Source organism: Tiliqua scincoides, chromosome 2, assembly GCF_035046505.1.
Source record: "Tiliqua scincoides isolate rTilSci1 chromosome 2, rTilSci1.hap2, whole genome shotgun sequence".
In the NCBI taxonomy this organism is placed as follows: domain Eukaryota; kingdom Metazoa; phylum Chordata; class Lepidosauria; order Squamata; family Scincidae; genus Tiliqua; species Tiliqua scincoides.
Window position 1 is genome coordinate 237,670,833 of NC_089822.1, and position 19,206 is coordinate 237,690,038.

Below are 19,206 nucleotides of genomic sequence, written 5' to 3' on the forward strand. Positions count from 1 at the left end.
CTCGCATGGCAGAGGTGGCTCCAGAGGGCAGTTAGAATGGGAACCCAGTTCTACCTGGGCTCCAAACCTTGGTTACAGAGACCAAAATTCAACTAAGAGCCCAAGTTGACCTGGGCTCTGAAGTTAAGGTAGTGCTCCTGCCCCCCCCCCAAAACAAACACTGGGTGCACCCCTCCAAGGTGTCACCTTGCTAACACCTTATTGGCTCCATACTGTGTCATAACAACATCTCATTGGCTCTTTGAACAATCAATCTCATTTGTTCTTTTAGAGCTCAGGAGACTGTACTTTATGTTACATAAGCCAGTTTGCATTTTTGTTTTCTAGTTTTTTGGCCTAACATTTGAAAGAATTGAGAGATTTCACTCTGGTTTGTTTCATTGCATTCTGCTGTAAATTATGCATCAAATAGTATATAACATGATGGTATTATTCCTAACAACCACAATTTTAGCAATTTTGGTCCCTAGTGGTGTCACACACAACCCAAAGGTTGGAAACCAGGGCAGATCACTTCCCCCCACTAGCTATGCCACTGCTCAGAAGGTTCATTGGATCAATTTAATTCTTCCTCCAATGCCTTCAGCATCTCCTAGACTCTGACAGATCAAGGTTTGAGGAAGAATTCAAGCTGTGTTGCATCAGCTGTGAAGAGAAAGGATATCAGGGAAGATGCCAAACACCTTGGCAAGTTAAATACAGCCTGCAGACCATAGAGAAAACTGATGTGAACCATTTACACCTGCATCATATTGCAGTACCCCTCTAAGGTTGCATTTACCATGCTAGGCCACAAAAAAAGTGTTGAACGCATAAAACACATGGAGGCCAGAGTTAAAGTGTGACACCCATGTAAGTAATCTGCATGGGAGTCATTTGATTTAAGGCCCTTACTGTAGATGTCCATCCATTGTCAGAGACCACTGGTACGCTAACAGTGTAGGCCCTCAGATTTATTTTTCTATTTTTACCCTGCCTTCCTCCTTGAAGAACACTCAAGGCCCACTCAGATGGGCACTAATTAAAAGTATTGGGGACAGCATTTACATGGAATGCTTACACAAGTAAGTGCTTTGTCTGTGGTAAGCTCCCATTTAAGCAGCAGCCTCAGAAACAATTGCACAACATTTTTTATGCAAAACGAAAGTTACACATGAATTTTCCCAAAAGCTTCCCAAGCAGATCACTCGGTTGTGCTCATTGATTTTCCCTGTTAAAAACATGTGTGAATTTAGCACTTTGATGCAATTCTTTTACTTATATTGGGGAAAGGAGGCCTTACCCTGACTTCATTTATCACGTTCTTTACTCTAGGGCTCCCCCTTGAGGAATCCTACAGTACAAGCACTGCAGAAACACACATATAGTACAGTGCCAGGTAACTTCTAGAGCAGTGTTTCTCAACATTTGTCCCCTGCTATTCCACTTCACATTGCCGAGCTACCGCTGCTTACTGCATTGTGTTGCTGGTCTTGCTGCCAAGCAGCTGGGGTCTGGGGGTCCCATGGGTACCACCAGACACCACCTCAAATACCACTGGCGGAACAAGTATCACTGGTTGAGAAATACTGTTCTAGATCTTCCAGGTATACTGGTTGCATCAGCAGTAAATTGTATTGGTATTAATTTATGCAAAATAAAGATTTAGAAAAATTAAAACTACATCTAACAGGTGCATTCAGAGGACCATCTATCCCAGCCTGAACAGGAATTAAACATGTCCCATGATTATAAGAACCTTTCTGGTCTGAATAGTGATCCCTTGGGAATGTTCCTAAGCAGCTGCTCTGGGAGAATACACATGAATACATATGTATGTGCAAGTATATGTACACATGTGCACTTACATATGAATGCTCCCACAGTGGTCAAGACTGAAAATTCTTCCCATTTTTAAATTTAGTTTCAATAAATCAACAATCAGCTGAACAACTGTACCCCGTTAAGTATTTTTCCATTTTCCCTCTTTCCTGCCTTTAGACACACCTTCACAAGCTGCTGAGCAACAAATGCTTTCCGTAATCTAAATGAGAGCCTCTCTCATGACCCAAGAACATTCACTAAATAATTATTAAGCTCTGAAGGTGGTTTTTTTTTTTTTTGCATGAGTTGCAATTCGATAAAACGCTGCAAGTTGATTTGCTTGAATGCTTAATTTACTCGCGGGGACACAATGGCTTCCAGTGCTGGCTGGAAATCTTTTACCAAGCAGTGAAGTAGAGATGCAACAGGCAAGCAAAGATCCCAGGCAAGTCTGAAAGATTATTTCAGATTCTTAGTAGCCAGACCTGTACAGACCCAGGAGGGAAAAAGAAATTACTTTTGTGGTCATGAGTAAGCAATATAGGCTTCAGATCCCCCCATACTCTGCTATTTCCATGTTTATTCCCCCAGCAGCAGCTCTTTAAACTGGAGGTCAGTTTGAAGTTGTCTCTCTTATGCATTAACAGAAAGGAGATCTCATAGATCTCAACACCTTTTGAATTGGGGTCTAGATATTTAGGACTCCTCTACCGTAAACTTCATCATGAATTATATTCTATCCTTTTTTCTGTTAACACATCTATTATTGTGAATTTAAGGACAACAAGGCAATGCATAAAAAGGCAACGTTGATTCAGAAGAATTTTAAAAAGCCACCATTAAAAATGCCACAAATTTAGAAGAGAAGTTATTAGTGACTTTGCCTCAACCAGAAAAAAAATGAATCATTTAAAAATCACTCTAAAGAAAATGACGAGTCACTCAAAAAATGTCCAATGTTTAAATCTAAATTCAGCGTTTTGCCCACCCATACATGCGTGCTACTGTTAACAAAAAAAAAAAGCCAATTAAATAAAAGATATGCCAATTATCTGCTCTCCACATTTAAGTTATTTTTATCTTACGTGGGCAGACCCAGCAACTGTATGTTTTAGATAGCAAAAGGGGAGAGCAACAAAGTACCTTCAGAAACTCTTATGTGTCTCATTGTATTTTAAAAACCACAGTTACTATGTTTTAAACACTCTTTGCACCCCCCCCCAAATGAAATGTCACTCACTTATAGCGGCTTTCAAAGGAGCAGGGCATAAACATAGGAATCCTAAGAGCTTCCATCTTTTTTCTCTTCCTGTGCAAGGTGCACTGCAAAGCCCTTGGAGAAGAGTCAAAGTCAAACCAATTCCTGGCACTGGATGTGTCACTAGGGGTGGCTCTTGATAAAGGCCCTGGCAACTCCAATCCTAACAGAGCTCAGTGCTTAAATGGTGCCCTAGTGTCTCTGCATTTGCAGACCTGCTTAATCCAGCACCTACCTGAATATGAGAGAGAATGAAAGCACTTCAACTTTAACGTAACTGTAGAAATGAGATGGCATTTGAGGCAATTTTTTTTTCCCCAAAGACAAGTCCATCTGTTTCTCTAGGTTTTGCTTTCCTTAGCTACTGCATATAATTTTTTTTTGCTAGCACAATTCCCAGCAGTGACGGTTAATGCATAAAAAGTGAGAGCAAGATGAAGATTTAGGACTATACCCCTGCTAATTGGGTAAGAGGCACTTTTTCAAGTGGGTGCTCCTTTTTTTAGCAGGGGGAGAGTAATTGGCCCACCTCACCCCAGCACTGTCTGTTCTAGTGGCAGTCTGCTGGTATTGATTTGCATCTTTTTAGATTGTGAGCCCTTTTGGGACAGGGAGCCATTTACGTTATTTGATTTTTCTCTGTAAACCGCTTTGTGAACTTTTAGTTGAAAAGCGGTATATAAATACTGTTGATTGATTGATTGACTGTGCTTTTAGAAGTGAAAAGGAAAAAGAAAAAGTATCCTAGATATTTCTGCTAAGTGACACAAAGAAGTGTTGAACACTTATGAAAACACCACAAACTGCCTTCCTAAGTCCATTTTCTTTATGTAAACTACCTGCAAGCGTGCAGAGAAGTGGGTGGGACATCAGATGTGATAATCAGGTTTGTGTTGTTTTTTTGCTGTATTCGCATGCGTTTTGATGTATGTATGGCCAGATGGTGGCCACTCATGCCATCTTCACAAGAAAGTATGATTGTTGTTTTTTTAATAAAAGCCTGAGGCTAGCACTGAAGTAACATTTGTTCCCTTACCTCAAGGAAGCTTCTGAACGCACTCCCCCCTATAAACGCAGCACACACTCTGCTGGTGTGGCTGCATTAGCAGGAGGGATTTAGCTAGGACTAGGCTATAAGTTACCTATAAGAACCCTTTTCAGAGCATTTCAAATAAGGTCTCATTAAGACCATTGTTGAGAAAAGTCACATTTGCAATTTAGGGCACAATCCTAACCAACTTTCCAGCACTGAGGTCAGGGCAATGCAACTCCAAGGTAAGGGAACAAACATTGCCTTATCTTAAGCAGGTAGTCAACTCCATGACTGCCCCCCAACTGCAGAATGCAGCACATGCCAGTATAGTTATGCCAGTGCTGGAAAGTTGGTTAGGATGGTGTCTAAAAATCAAATGCACAGATCGATCAGATCATCTATGAAGTGCTCTTTCTACAGTTCAAAAGTTTTCCCAGGGACAATTTAATTTCTTTAGCTGGATAACTAAACTGAAGAGACACTGTTTTTATCACTACAGCAAGCTGTAATTTTGCTCAGGTGCATATTTTAAGCCATTTCTGCCCAATGTTGCATATACACAGCAGGAATGAAATGTGAACATCTGTGGGCTGGGCAAAAATTAATACCTAGCGAGGATGAAGCTTCACTTTAGGCTTTTAGCCCTTATTGTAAACACCCAATCTTTGTTCATATGAATGAAGGACTTGTTCATTTGTTATCAGTCTCAGGGTGAAATTAAACAGAATAGTGAGACATTCAATGACTGGATTTCCATAGTTAAAAAGAAAAAACAAATTGCAATGTGAGGAAGAATGTTTAGATTTGGGACAGCAGAGACTAATAAGAGGGGCTGACCTGTCATTGCAAGTTCCTCCCCTTGCTTTGGGGACATATAGCACCTTCAGATAGGGAATATTTTCACTGGGAAAATGACATGGGGGAAGAGTTAATCCTTCCTTCATAAGCACTGCTGCCCCAATCCAAATACCATCTTGTAGCAGTTATTAATTTTTTTTTAAGTTTGGAAAACTGATCAGAAATCTCCCACTGACCTATCTAGTTTGATCCTTAATATTTTTATTTTATTTACTTAATTAACTTGATCTCTCACCTTAGTGTCATTTTACTTACATGCAGGACATTGTATTAGATGAGTCAGATCATTAGCCCATTACCTCAGTATCATCAACACTGTTAGCAGATTTCTAAAGTTTTGGACAAGAATCTTTCTCTGCCCTTCCAAGAGATGTCGAGGATTCAATTTCAGACCTTCTGCATGCAAAGCAAGTGTTCTTTTCCTCTGAGCTACAACCTCTCCCTTACATATACATAAGCTACACACAGACAGACAAACAGGCAGAGACACATGCACACACAACAAAAACAAAGAACAGTTGAAAGAGAAAGCTCAGGAGCTGGAATTACCAGACCTGACAGTTTACTGTACAGTTTGCATTGCAGGTGGTTGCCTTCAAAGAGTAATTGGCCTCCATTTGTTTATAAGGCAATTGCTTCTTGTTCAGGTTTTGAGGATTTCAGCAAACATTTACATAATTCATCTGTGTTTATCACCAAGCAATTAGAAAGCATTTTGGATTTCCATTAATATTCAGCTTTAACCTTGTTCCTTTGATTTTATCTCCTGCTGCATTTCTACCTTTGCACATACCTCATACATCTCACAAAAACAGGCTACTACTTATGAAAGCCTAAACTAGGGGGTCACCATTCTTTCAAGCTTGTGGAATTCTAAGAATGGAGGATGGTCACCCTTGCAAAATGGACTTCCAAAGGAGCAGGGACAGGCACTAGAACAGGTGTGTCAAACTCTTACATACAAAGGGCCGAAGTTAGCATTCAGGGCTCCTGCTGAGGGCCAGAAGTGATGTCATTAAGCAGAAAGTGACACCATTAAGCAGCTAATGGCCAGAAGCCAGACCTTGTTCTCATACAGAAATTCATTAACTGCAAATGACAGAAGAGAAAATACGCAAATCTTGATCGTATTTCAAGATTTGGGAAAGCCCAATTTTCATGTAGGCTACTGTTTCAGCAACACTTCAGCAGCTGAGAGCCAGATAAAAAGCTTCTGGTGGCCACATCCGAACCCGGGCCTTATGTTTGACACCCCTGCACTAGAACAAGATGAGGTGACACACACATATCTTGCACCCACACAACCATCCACCTACACTTCTAATCAAACAACCTCAAACCCACAATGGAAGCACAATCATTCCAGTTCCAGTGGATTTAGTGTTGCAAATTAAATGTTGCTACAGTCAAATGACTGATCGATGCCAAATGGAATCAGTGAAATATTCTCTCATTTGGGTTCTCAAAGCTGTTTGAGAGAAACATCACAGATTTCAAAGAGTCTTCTACTTGATCAGAAGCTCTGTTGCACTGTCAATGGGACAGAAAGAAACAACCTACATAGATTGTTCAGTTTATTTTTTTCTTTAAAAAAGAAAGAAAGAAAAGCATAGTTGGAACATTTTCACATATGGCAATGAAGAAAAGCCTTTTGTAACTAATACACTGGATAAATTGTTCCCCCTTATATAAAGATTGCTCCTGAAACCTTGCCAGAGTCATGGCGAATTTGCGTTACTTACGTAAATCTCTGTGGGGGCAGTTTTAAAACTTGCACACCTGACCTTTTGAGGAGAAGGGCAAAATGAAAACATCCCTGCATCTTTTGTTCTATCCACATACTTAGCCCACATCATTTTATTTTTATTCTTTTCCTGCTTAAAAACATTCCAGTATTTTAGCTATCAAAGAACATTCAAATGAAAGTAGAGGCACACTATTTATACTACATTACAGAGGTATCTGAGGCTGTGAAGAAAGTCTTGCAAGCAAAAAGTTATCACATAACAGCTCCTACATCTTATTATTCCTTTTCCTGCACCTTGGCAAGGTGACTCCCCATGCTGGAAATGCAACATGTAGCACTGCATCTTATGCAGAAACACATGGAAGCTTTTCATGACAGCAGTGAATGCTCCCAGGAATGCTCAAGCCAGGTAGAAACTCCTTGTCTGTGCCAGAAGTTGCTGGCGTAAGAATCTTCCTGTGATCACGTGGTAACTTCTGAGAAGCAGAGCTGCACGTGACATCGTATGAAAGAGAAGGCAGCACCAAAACAAACACAAAGCTGAATCTCAGAAGGTGCAAAGAAAAAGTCAGGCTTTCCCAGTATGTTCTCAAAAAAATCTTTGTATGTAATGACAATCGTAGGATCTTGTGGCAAAAAAGATGCTTCTGCAGTATTGACGTTAACATAACCCACTGCATGACCTGTTAAGAAAACCTTCAAGCAGAGGTGGCAAGGATCCAGATATGATAATGTATGCGCTACCAACCCTTATTCTCAGACCTGAGGAAAGATAATCATCCCAGATGTGCACATAGGGGAAAAAATAACAGACCTGAAGACAGGGCTCCAGTAATGACTGTGGAAGAAGGCTTCCATGGATGGTTCCACCCACCCCACACCACCCTTAGGACAGGTGCAGCTGCCCTTGGGCAGGCCAGAAGGGAGGGGGTCTCATCAGGGTGCTTTGCAGCTCCAAGGCCTACCGCAGCCATTCTATACTCACTTGTGATGGACCAAGTGTGATGGACTCACTTTGATATTTTCCCCATATCAAAACTCACTAAATACACAGAAGTTGGCATTAATCCCTGACATTTGGAAAATGATCTTGCCATTCTTTTGTTAATTCCAGACTTGATATGACTGCTTTACATGGGGTTGCCTTGAAAATGACCCAGAAGCTCCAGTTAGCGCAAACACAGAAAGAGAATTGGCTAGCCATCTTGCATGCAATAGACTGGCGCAATTTCAACTGTGTGCCTTCTGCAAACAAAAAAAGCAAGAAGTTTAATTAGTTCAACTTATGGAGGGAGCTCGAGATCTGAGAAAGAAGCTGCTTTCAATCTCAGTTCCAGTAGTATCTCATCTCTTTTAAAGATACAGTACACATTTTCCAGATGTCAGGGATTTTCAAGGCAATTGTGAGTATACATGATATGAGCTTTATGTGCTGACTCTGAAACATAACCCAAGCACAAACTGTGGGTTGTGTGTGTGTGCACGTGTGAGAGAGAGAGAGAGAGAGAGAGTGTGTGTACGCAAAGAAAGGACCTCAACAATAAACCTGTATTTTGTTAAAGACTTTTCTGTTTACCGAGTCTCATTTTCAAGAGTTTCTATCACTCTGCTACAAAAATAACACAGAAGCATCCAGTAGTTAAGACCATTCTCAGAAGTCATGCAGAATGACGTTGAGTGAACAAGTCTTCAATTAAATATATGGTTCAAAAACAGCTCACATAAGAGAGTCAGGTCACATTTTACGTGGGAGTTAGAGTCTGCAATCAGTGCCCAAGGCGAAAATCCCATATACTTAAAATTACTTTGGAAAAAATCAGTTAAATCTGAAAAATATATACTTGTCTCTTTAGGACAAGACATGTGGGAACTCAGATCAACTGAAGGAACATTAGATTCATTCTCCAGTCTCAGGCTCACGCTGGGGTGCAGATTCACCGAATGGAATGACAGGCAGAATCACCAGCACTATATAAATTGCAGTTTTTCTTTCTTTTGCCAAATGCATATACAGTACTTGAATATGCACAAGTGAACTGCACACATGATACAACCCAAATGTGCAAACACTTGACATTTGTATAGCGTTTTCTGAATGTACAAAGCACTTTACATAATCTTGGATGTAATCCTTACAAACAATCTGCAAACCAGTGTTTCGCAACCAGTGGTACTTGAAATGGTTTCTGGTGGTACTTGTGGGACCCTTGGATATCTGCCGCCCAGCGATGTGATGCGGCAAACAACAATAAGAGGCTTGGCTCGGTGGGTAGAGCTCCAAAGCATGTTTTTCATGTGCTCTAAAAAGCCCTCCCATCTGCCCTGAGCCCTTTACCGGTGTTTGTCACATTGCATCTGGCTTCGCAACCTAAAAGTAACTGGAAATGACGTCATCGCCAGTTACTTCTGGTGGTACTTCCAATAGGTGGACCATGCAAAAAGGTACAGCAGAGGATAAACATTGAGAAATGCTGCCATAAAATAATTATTCCATATTGCAGTTGAGACTGAGAAAGAACACATTGACTAAGCCCAGAAAGGGGGTTTGTAGCAGATGAAAGTTTCAACCCAGGAAAGTCATGATTCACTCAGGCTCAGCCACTACATCACACCACCAGCTATCTTAAATTTCATATATTACAACTAATATCCTATGCAGCTGTTCTCAAACTCACAGGGAGTTTGAGCCCCACTGTAAGTTCTTGCGGAGGAGCAGGGGAGGTAGCAGCACGATCGCCAGAATCGTGTCGCTGTCAAGTGGCGCAGGGGCTTGCCTAGACTCCCCACAGCCTGCAGCAGCCTTCCGGGGGTGTGGGGAGCCTTGCACCAGCCTCCGCAGGGCTTCCCAACATGCAGAGATAGGCAAAATAATGATCGTGATCCACTTCCAGTTTCGTGATTGCAAACCAGAAGTGGGTCGCAATCGTTATCTACACTGTCTCTGCATGTTGGGGAGCCCTGCGGAGGCTGGAGCAAGGCTCCCTGCACCCCTGGGAGGCTGCTGCAGGCTGCAATTAGTCCAGGCAACCCCCTGCGCCTCTCGACAGTGACGCGATTCTGGTGATCGTGCTGCTGCCTCCCCCCTCTCTGCACCTTAAAGGGGTAGAGGCCAAAGCTTGAGAACCACTGTCCTATAGATTTATTAATATGACAAACATCTGAATGGTTTGATTCACTTGGATAAGCTAATTTGTAGGACAATCTGTAAACAAAAAACTAGTGAGAGAAGAAAATGCTTTCAATGTCACCTAGATTATGCCTAATCCATTTTAAAAATATCTTGGCAGTTCAGTTTTCTCCAAGAGAATTACTAATAACTATGTACATAGACTGTATTTTGGCTGAATCTGCCTTTTCTTTTGACTCACTGAATTAAAAAAAAAATACAACTGTGATTTTGCCATTTATATTTAGAATAGGACGCAGGACAGAACACAGCTATTAACAACCTGGGTGACTCCAGCATGAGAAATTTCAGTATTTATTGGAAGGAATGGTCAGAAGTGCCAGGTTCAGAGGTGTGTTAAAGATAATGAACTTCACATTTTTTTATTCTGACTGACAGTTTCAAAGAAAAGATGTATGGAAAACGCAATTAATCAGGTGCCAATACAGAAGCATGCTCAGACTTGATCAAGGCAGCTAAATAAGGGGGGGTAAGGATTTCTGTATGCACCGCTGCCACAAAGATCTGCCGCAACAGGGCCTGGGCCATTCCTCATCCAATTCTGCCCCTGTCACCAACCCACCTGCTCCAGTGAAGCTTTTGCTGGGCAGTGGCGCCCACAAGCTGCCCCTAGCTATTTGCTGTGGCATGCCTGGACTACAGAATAATGGAGTGAGTTTTGCACCATTATTCCAGGACTTATGGTGGCACATAAGAAATAGACGACGCATGCAAGAAATAGACGACGCACGCAAAACAGCTGTCATCGACATGGAGCTGAGCAGACTGCAGATGGACATCGTCGCCCTTCAAGAGACTAGGCTGCCAGATTCCGGATCTGTCAAGGAGAGAAATTTCTCATTTTTCTGGCAGGGAAAACCACCAAACGAAACCAGGGAACATGGCGTTGGCTTTGCGGTCAGAAATACCCTGCTGAAATCCATCATCCCACCTACTGTGGGAAGTGAAAGAATTTTGTCCCTGCAGCTCCAGTCATCAGCAGGACCTATCACTCTCATCAGTGCTTATGCACCGACTCTGTCGTCTCCAGCAGAAGCCAAAGACAAATTCTATGATGACCTGGCCACCACTGTCAAGAAAATCCCTGTAAAAGAGCCATTGTTCATCCTCGGCGATTTCAATGCTAGAGTTGGTGCTGATAACAGTTCATGGCCCACTTGCTTAGGTCAGTTTGGCACTGGGAGGATGAACGAAAATGGCCAACGCCTGCTAGAGTTTTGCTGTCATCACGGTCTCTGTGTCAGCAACACGTTCTTCAACACAAAGCCCCAACATAGAGTCTCTTGGAGACATCCAAGATCAAAACACTGGCACCAGCTCGACCTGATCCTCACCAGACGCTCCAGCCTTCCCAGCATCAAGATCACACGCAGTTATCATGGTGCTGCCTGCGACACTGACCACTCCCTGGTATGCAGCAGAGTGAAACTGCAAACAAAGCGACTGTATCACACGAAAAAGGAAGGAAGACCTCGCATTGATACCAGCAAGACCCGGGATCAGAGAAAAGTGGAGGAATTTGCACAAGCGCTTGAGGAATCTCTTCCAGGCCCGGCCGACGCAAACGCATCCAACAGATGGGAACATTTCAAGAATACCGTTTACAACACCGCCTTGTCCATATTCGGCAAGAAGACCAACAAGGCGGCAGACTGGTTTGAAGCCCACTCTGAGGAGTTGACACCAGTCATTGAGGAAAAGGGGAGAGCTCAAGCAGCATACAAGGCCTGTCCCAGTGAGCACAACCTGCAGGTCCTCCGAACTGCTCGCAGCAAAGTCCAACAGACTGCCAGGAGATGTGCTAACGACTACTGGCTCCAGCTCTGTTCCGAGATACAGATAGCAGCTGACACGGGCAACATCAAGGGGATGTATGATGGTATCAAGCAGGCCCTAGGTCCAACACAGAAGAAAATTGCCCCTCTGAAGTCTGCCACAGGCGAGGTCATCCAGGATCGGGCGCAGCAGATGGAACGCTGGGTGCAGCACTACTCTGAGCTATATTCCAGAGAAAATGTAGTCACCGAAGAAGCGCTGAACAACATTGAGTGCCTGCCTGTGCTGGAAGAGCTTGACAGTGAACCAACCCTAGAAGAACTTCACGTGGCCCTGGACTCCCTTGCCTTTGGCAAGGCACCTGGAAAAGACAGCATCCCTGCTGAAGTCCTAAAATGCTGCAAAGAGATCATCGTCACTGAGCTGCATGAAATCCTCTGTCTCTGCTGGAGAGAAGGTGGAGTACCTCAAGACATGAGGGATGCAAACATCACCACGCTGTACAAGAACAAAGGTGACAGGGGTGACTGCAACAACTACCGCGGCATCTCTCTCCTTAGCGTTGTAGGAAAGCTGTTTGCCCGAGTTGTACTAAAGAGGCTCCAGGTACTTGCAGAGAGCGTCTATCCAGAATCGCAGTGTGGATTCCGAGCCAACAGGTCCACCACTGATATGGTATTCTCCCTTAGATAACTGCAGGAGAAATGCAGGGAACAACGACAGCCACTCTTTATAGCCTTCATAGATCTCACAAAGGCTTTCGACCTGGTCAGCAGAGACGGCCTCTTCAAGATTCTCCCCAAGATTGGATGTCCACCCAGGCTCCTCAGCATCATCAGATCCTTCCACAAGGACATGAAGGGCACTGTTGTCTTCGATGGCTCCACATCAGACCCTTTTGACATCCGAAGCGGAGTGAAGCAGGGCTGTGTTCTTGCACCAACCTTGTTTGGGATTTTCTTCGCTGTCCTGCTGAAGCAGGCCTTTGGAACTGCAACAGAAGGCATCTATCTCCGGACCAGATCAGACGGAAAGCTCTTCAACCTCTCCAGATTGAGAGCAAAATCCAAAGTCCAGCTGAAATGTCTGCGTGACTTCCTCTTTGCCGACGATGCAGCTGTCACTACCCACTCTGCCAAAGATCTCCAGCAGCTCATGGATCGTTTTAGCAAGGCCTGCCAAGATTTTGGACTGACAATCAGCCTGAAGAAAACACAGGTCATGGTTCAGGATGTGGACTCACCTCCCTGCATTACAATCTCTGAGCATGAACTGGAGGTTGTCCATGACTTTGTGTACCTTGGCTCAACGATCTCCGACACTCATTCTCTCGATACCGAGCTAAACAAGCGCATCGGTAAAGCAGCTACCACGCTTTCCAGACTCACAAAGAGAGTCTGGTCCAACAAGAAGCTGACGGAACATACCAAGATCCAGGTCTACAGAGCTTGCGTCCTGAGTACACTTCTGTACTGCAGCGAGTCATGGACTCTTCGCTCACAACAGGAGAGGAAATTGAGCGCTTTCCACATGCGCTGCCTCCGACGCATCCTCGGCATCACCTGGCAGGACAAAGTTCCAAACAACACAGTCCTGGAACGAGCTGGAATCCCTAGCATGTATTCACTGCTGAAACAGAGACGCCTGCGTTGGCTTGGTCATGTCGTGAGAATGGATGATGGCCGGATCCCAAAGGATCTCCTCTATGGAGAACTCGTGCAAGGAAAGCGCCCTACAGGTAGACCACAGCTGCGATACAAGGACATCTGCAAGAGGGATCTGAAGGCCTTAGGGATGGACCTCAACAAGTGGGAAACCCTGGCCTCTGAGCGGCCCGCTTGGAGGCAGGCTGTGCAGCATGGCCTTTCCCAGTTTGAAGAGACACTTTGCCAACAGTCTGAGGCTAAGAGGCAAAGAAGGAAGGCCCATAGCCAGGGAGACAGACCAGGGACAGACTGCACTTGCTCCCGGTGTGGAAGGGATTGTCACTCCCGGATTGGCCTTTTCAGCCACACTAGACGCTGTGCCAGAACTACCTTTCAGAGCGCGATACCATAGTCTTTTGAGACTGAAGGTTGCCAATACAATACAATGGTGGCACATCACAAGATCTACCACTGTAAGGCTCTGATAGGATTGGGCCATAAAACTGAGCATTAACAACGCCAGTTTTATTCTCTCTCCCCCCCCCCCCCCCGCAGAGGCACCAAAATGGCTATCACTGCATCCATCAAGTGGGCAGAGGAATCCAAGTGGGACTCCTCTGGATAAGGAAACAAGAGCCTGGGGTAAACCTCCACATTGAGGCAAGATTGGTTCCAGGACAAGGGTTAGGATTTGGTGACTGCCGCTGCCACCAAACCTTCCCAGACCCAATACATATATCAACTGCCCCACTGCCGCCAAGGATGGGCAAATCCAGTGTGGCTTGACTCAAGCAGAGTCACAAGTCACCACTCCTGTGACAAGTCATAACGGGGCACTTTGAGTCACCAAGCCACTTTTTCACAACTCAAAAGGACTTGTGTCATGAGTCTCCTTCATACAAGTGTCAGGTACAGAAACAAATATTGAGCTGCTGCTATGGTGTGTGTGTGTGTTCACTTTAAACACTACCCTGCTGCCCTATCCCATCTGTACACAGGACAGGAGGGGGCGGAATGGACTGCAAGAGAGCATGGATAAAAGCAGCAAGAGGGAGGATGGTCACACACATCCTCCCTCTGTGAGGCTTATCAGGATGACCCAATCCTTTGCAGCTCTACTCAGAAGTAGTCCCACTGCAATAGGTCATTCAATGGGGCTTCTGTCCCTCCACCCTAGTAAAAATGGAGCTCACAGCAGCCATGCAACTGGAAAGTGTGATCTCTATGAACCTCCCCCCCCCTTCTTTTTTCCCCTGGACTTCTCTAGCCAATCCTAAGGCAAGAACTCTTGGGCTCCTCCTACTGCTGTCCTTCATCCAAAGAAACAAACCAGACCTCCCATCCTTCATCCAATGACCATTGGTTCCTTCCTATCAGAGATGAGCAAGACAGCCTGGTTCTGCCTCCCCTCTCCTGCTTGGATGCAAAAGTAAACATTAACCCTTCCCTGCCTCCTGGCTGGAACTTCCCTGTTGCTCGCCTGATCTGAATGATGGCCCCATAAGGTTTTTCATGCCACAAAAACAGTAAGCAAGCACACCCAGACACAGGCAGATTCGAGTCTGCATGCGTGGGGACAAGTGTTGAATCAAGGGGCCCTTGATTCAAGTGTTCTGCCAAGTTTTTCAAATACACATGACTCAAGTCTCCACGAGACAGCAAAAAGCACTGTTTTGGCGATGAGTACTTCAGCCACCTGACTCAAATTCCCATCCCTGATTGCTACCCCTTTCTGCAGAAGTTCTACTGATTTTGATGGAACTCACTCTTAAGCCAACACTGAATTGCAAGCTTATTTTAATTTCCAGATTCTCATTCAGCAATGGGGGGGGGGGGGAATAACCAACTTGTCAGAGGTTGGTTGCCTCCTCACTTCCTTTTGCTGCCATCCATGGACTAAGAAGTGGCTGAGTGCACCATACTCTGGTTGCATGCTAAGCACCTAAGCACGCTTACCTGGGAGCAAGTCAATGGGGCTTGCTTCTAAATAGACCTGCACAGGATTTTGATGCCTACCCTGCACTCTATCCTGCGCCAGAAAGTTCATTACAATGTACAGTCCTTTTTGTACTGGACCAAAAATGAGGCACAAATCAAGTCAACTAACACTTCCAACCACTATCAAGTGATCAAAAAACAATCTTCATAGAAATCTCTTATTTAAGTTTATGAACTACTCTGCCTGAACTAACATCATTATACCTTCAGAAGCTTGCACAAAACCAGGCCATACATTTTTAAATATAACCAAACATCTAGCATTTATGCAGTATTTGGGTGGTTCTGTTAGTCTTTAGGGTGTCAATGCTTGGGCAAGTATTAACTGAAATTCAAACATCTGGAAGCATTTGAAGGTTGTACCACTTGCAAAATAAATAGTTATTAATTTCCATTTAAATCAAGCTTGCTGAAGTTGAAGATTTTCTTGGAAGATAACCTACACTGAAAGCAGCTGACAGTAAATATCTACCCTAATTATCTCCTGGAATTTGAAATAATTAGGTAATCTCTTGCAATTGTTTTATACGTTATACCAGCATCGCAATTTGTGACTCCTTCCTAAGCAAACAGCAAAGTGGCAAACTGCACTTCTGTCTCCCCCCTCCCCGCTTCCCTCTTCCCAACTTACCTCTTCCTATCACCCGTCAGTGCTGTTTCTAGATGAGTGGCTCTTTAACAGCCTAGCATAACAGACTGCATGCAAAGCTGTTGTCACAACACTACTTTTATTGAGTTTTACTTAGTAGAATGGATGCAGAAGGAGTGTGGAGGATAAAGGGCTGGGGGTTAGTATGTTAGTAAGGACTAGTATGTTAACATTTACAGTACAAATGCAACATAAAAACCAACAACAACTGTAGCACAGAAAGATGGGACAGCCATCACATACGTCAAAAAGTTTCGTATGTCCATATCTGTTTTAATAGCAACTATTATTTATATATTTGTACAATTTATTGCGCATCTCTTTTTCCAAACAGCCTAGAGCAGGGGTGTTTGAACCCCAACCCAGGGGCCATTTGCAGCCCTCAAGGTCTCCCAATCTGGCCTGCGGGGATCCCCCAGTCTCCAATGAGTCTCTGGCCCACCAGCAACTTGCTGGAGCCCACACTGGTCCAATGTGACTGCTCTCAGCGCAAGGGTCAACTGTTCGACCTCTCATGCAAGCTGCAGGCCAAGGGCTCCCTCTGCTGCTTGCTGTTTCACATCTGTGAAGCAGCAGCGGCAGTAAAGGATGGCCTTGCTTTGTGTAAGGCCTTTTATAGGCCTTGAGCTAGACCTTCATTCATTCATGTAAGTTTCATCTCTAATATATTCATTTATGTAAATTTATCCAAATTTTAAATGTAAATTAACTCTTTTTCCTGGCCCCCGACACAGTGTCAGAGAGATGATTTCTGGTCCTCCTGCCAGAAGTTTGGACACCCCTGGCCTAGAGCAACAATACAAATAAAAATAGTGGATCAAAGCAAACAAACCACAAAAATAAAAGGAGAATATCAGCTAATAAATACAGAAACTAAAACCAGAAGAGAGAGAGAGAACACAGCTGACTTACCTTTTACATGCCAGTTTTACTAGTGATGACACCAAACATACCTACTGGTAGATTTCTATATTAGTTGCCATCACAAAAAGGTCCTATCTCCAGTCATCATCTGCCTGACTTGAGAAGCAAGGGAACTGTATTCTAGCTTCTGAGCCTGATTTGTCTGAAGACTTTGGCTAGAATACGTAGGATCTCCTGGAATGGATGTCATGACAGGATCCTATGGTTCAGGCAGATGTAGAAACATTCTTCTCTCATGAGCTGTGTCAGGGGTCAGCCATTAGACAAAGAAGGATCACATCCCATACTGCCCCCAGGTCCACGGCTTCTGAAAAACTAGAATCATATTTTGACACTGGATTTTTAGATGCAATCTGCATACAGGGTTTTGAAAATCTAGAGCCAAAGAGAAGCATCCAGAAGAGCACTGCACGAAGACAAACTTCCACCAAGAATGACTTGAGCATTCTACTTGCACGAAAGGCCATTCTAGAAGGAAGTTTGTATTCAAGAAATGCACTTTCCCTCACAACAATTCTATTCTGGTTAGTACCACAATTTGGCCCAAGGTTGTCAAAATAGGTTGTTCCCAGGATTCCTCTTCAGAGGACTGCTGGGAGCAATTGCAACTGGCTTTTGGAGGAGGAGGAAAGAGGAGGTGCCTGCTTGGTGATTTTTCTTCCCTTAGTAACCAAAGTAGTCAGGAATGCTCCAAAGTGGAGGGACCTTTGTCACATGGGAATATTCTATTGGCCTCTGGGCAAAAGGAAGGACCAAAAACTGCAGGCACTTTCTGCTCCCTATGCCCTCCAGAGGACAATGCAAATAGCACAGGCTCTAGTTAGCAAGTATGAGTCTGACAAGAATAACGGTAGGAAAAAGCACATACAATGCCCTTTGCCACAAGTCACCTGTTTTATTGCTGCCTTGCCCAGCTCCAATGTAACAATGTGGAATGGGGGAATACCAGAAAGGGATTCTGGGGGAAGGGAACATGTGTGATGGGGTGAAAATTGGCAGTGTGCAAACATGTGCAAAGAATTCCCCAAACCAGATCTGGTCAAGAGCTTCCCTGGTGCTACCACTGTCTCCCCTTGCATGAAAAGGGGAGGGGTCACTGTGTGCACCTGAGATTGCAAGACACTGAACAAATTCTACTTCTGCCTGATATCTGAAACTTTGTGCGGTACCTGAACTACAGAATGGCCTCTATCTAGAGGCATCAAGGCCAAGAGCATGAGTTTAAGGGTTTTCTTACAGATGATAAAAGGGCATCACCATAACCCACAAGCTATATAAATTACAACTACTGTGTATACTGGAAGAATTGGAAGGGGATGCTGAACCGTGGTAACGGATTAAGATCTGGACTGCTGAACTTCTTGTTCAAAATAATATTTAAACTAAGAATAAAAAAATTTGAATTCTGAAACCAGTGACTCCCTCCAAAAATTCCTATAACATAGACCAGTGTAAAAACCAAACAAATTAATTCCATAGCAGCAGCCCAAACACTACAATTCATGTGCCAACATATTTTCCTCAGGCCATAACACTGCGGTAGGGAATAGGCTAAAAAACAGCTCATAGGACGCTACAACACTAGTAGTCAGGAACAGCAGGGCCTGAAATTATTGAAATTAGCAGCAGTTAGTGCTGCTACTTGCTCTTCATAATGTCTGCTAAAATCAGTGATTGAGATGCACCATCACAAAAGATATATCTTTAATTTACGATCTAAGAAAGGTCTTCAACAAATGAGTGTCAAACATATCCGTAAGAATTCATTGCAATGAATCTGGCTAGTACCTATTGTCTTCATAAGAGGATTTAGTTTAATTAAAATGAACCCTTTTTAGATTTCAGTGTTTGGCATGGATTTCTTTCCACACTAGCTTGGCACTTGGCCAGTACTTGACAATGAGGATTCCAACTGAAGATTATCACTTAAAACTTCTACTTCAAGTCCTAATGTAAATTACTAGGAAGCACATCTAACACATTTGCCTTTTCAAACACATTACCAGTGTTAACAATGTCAAAGACAATAATTTGAATAGTCATTCACATATTGATTGGGGCCTTTGGTTCTCAACATCTAGCTGAGTTGGAAAAATCTGAAAGCAACTATAAACAGGAGATTTACTTTATGAAACTTTTATTTTTGCAATATAAGATTCCAAAGGATCTCCTCTATGGAGAACTCGTGCAAGGAAAGCGCCCTACAGGTAGACCACAGCTGCGATACAAGGACACCTGCAAGAGGGATCTGAAGGCCTTAGGGATGGACCTCAACAAGTGGGAAACCCTGGCCTCTGAGCGGCCCGCTTGGAGGCAGGCTGTGCAGC

The 19,206-nt window shown here is 43.7% G+C and overlaps 1 protein-coding gene across 4 annotated transcripts in view; it reads right to left on the reverse strand.

Moving 5' to 3' along the window:
- The window catches only part of MITF (melanocyte inducing transcription factor), a 174,354-nt gene that overhangs the window by 69,960 nt on the left and 85,188 nt on the right, over positions 1 to 19,206 (reverse strand). The window contains exon 1 of one of the 4 annotated variants that reach the window (XM_066613354.1): positions 3,044 to 3,105. The exons of the other annotated variants lie outside the window; for them this stretch is intronic. Within the exon in view, the coding sequence (XP_066469451.1) occupies positions 3,044 to 3,099 (56 nt within the window). The 5' untranslated portion in view covers positions 3,100 to 3,105. Of the gene's footprint in view, positions 1 to 3,043; positions 3,106 to 19,206 lie in introns of those variants that run through there. 4 annotated transcript variants of the gene reach the window in all.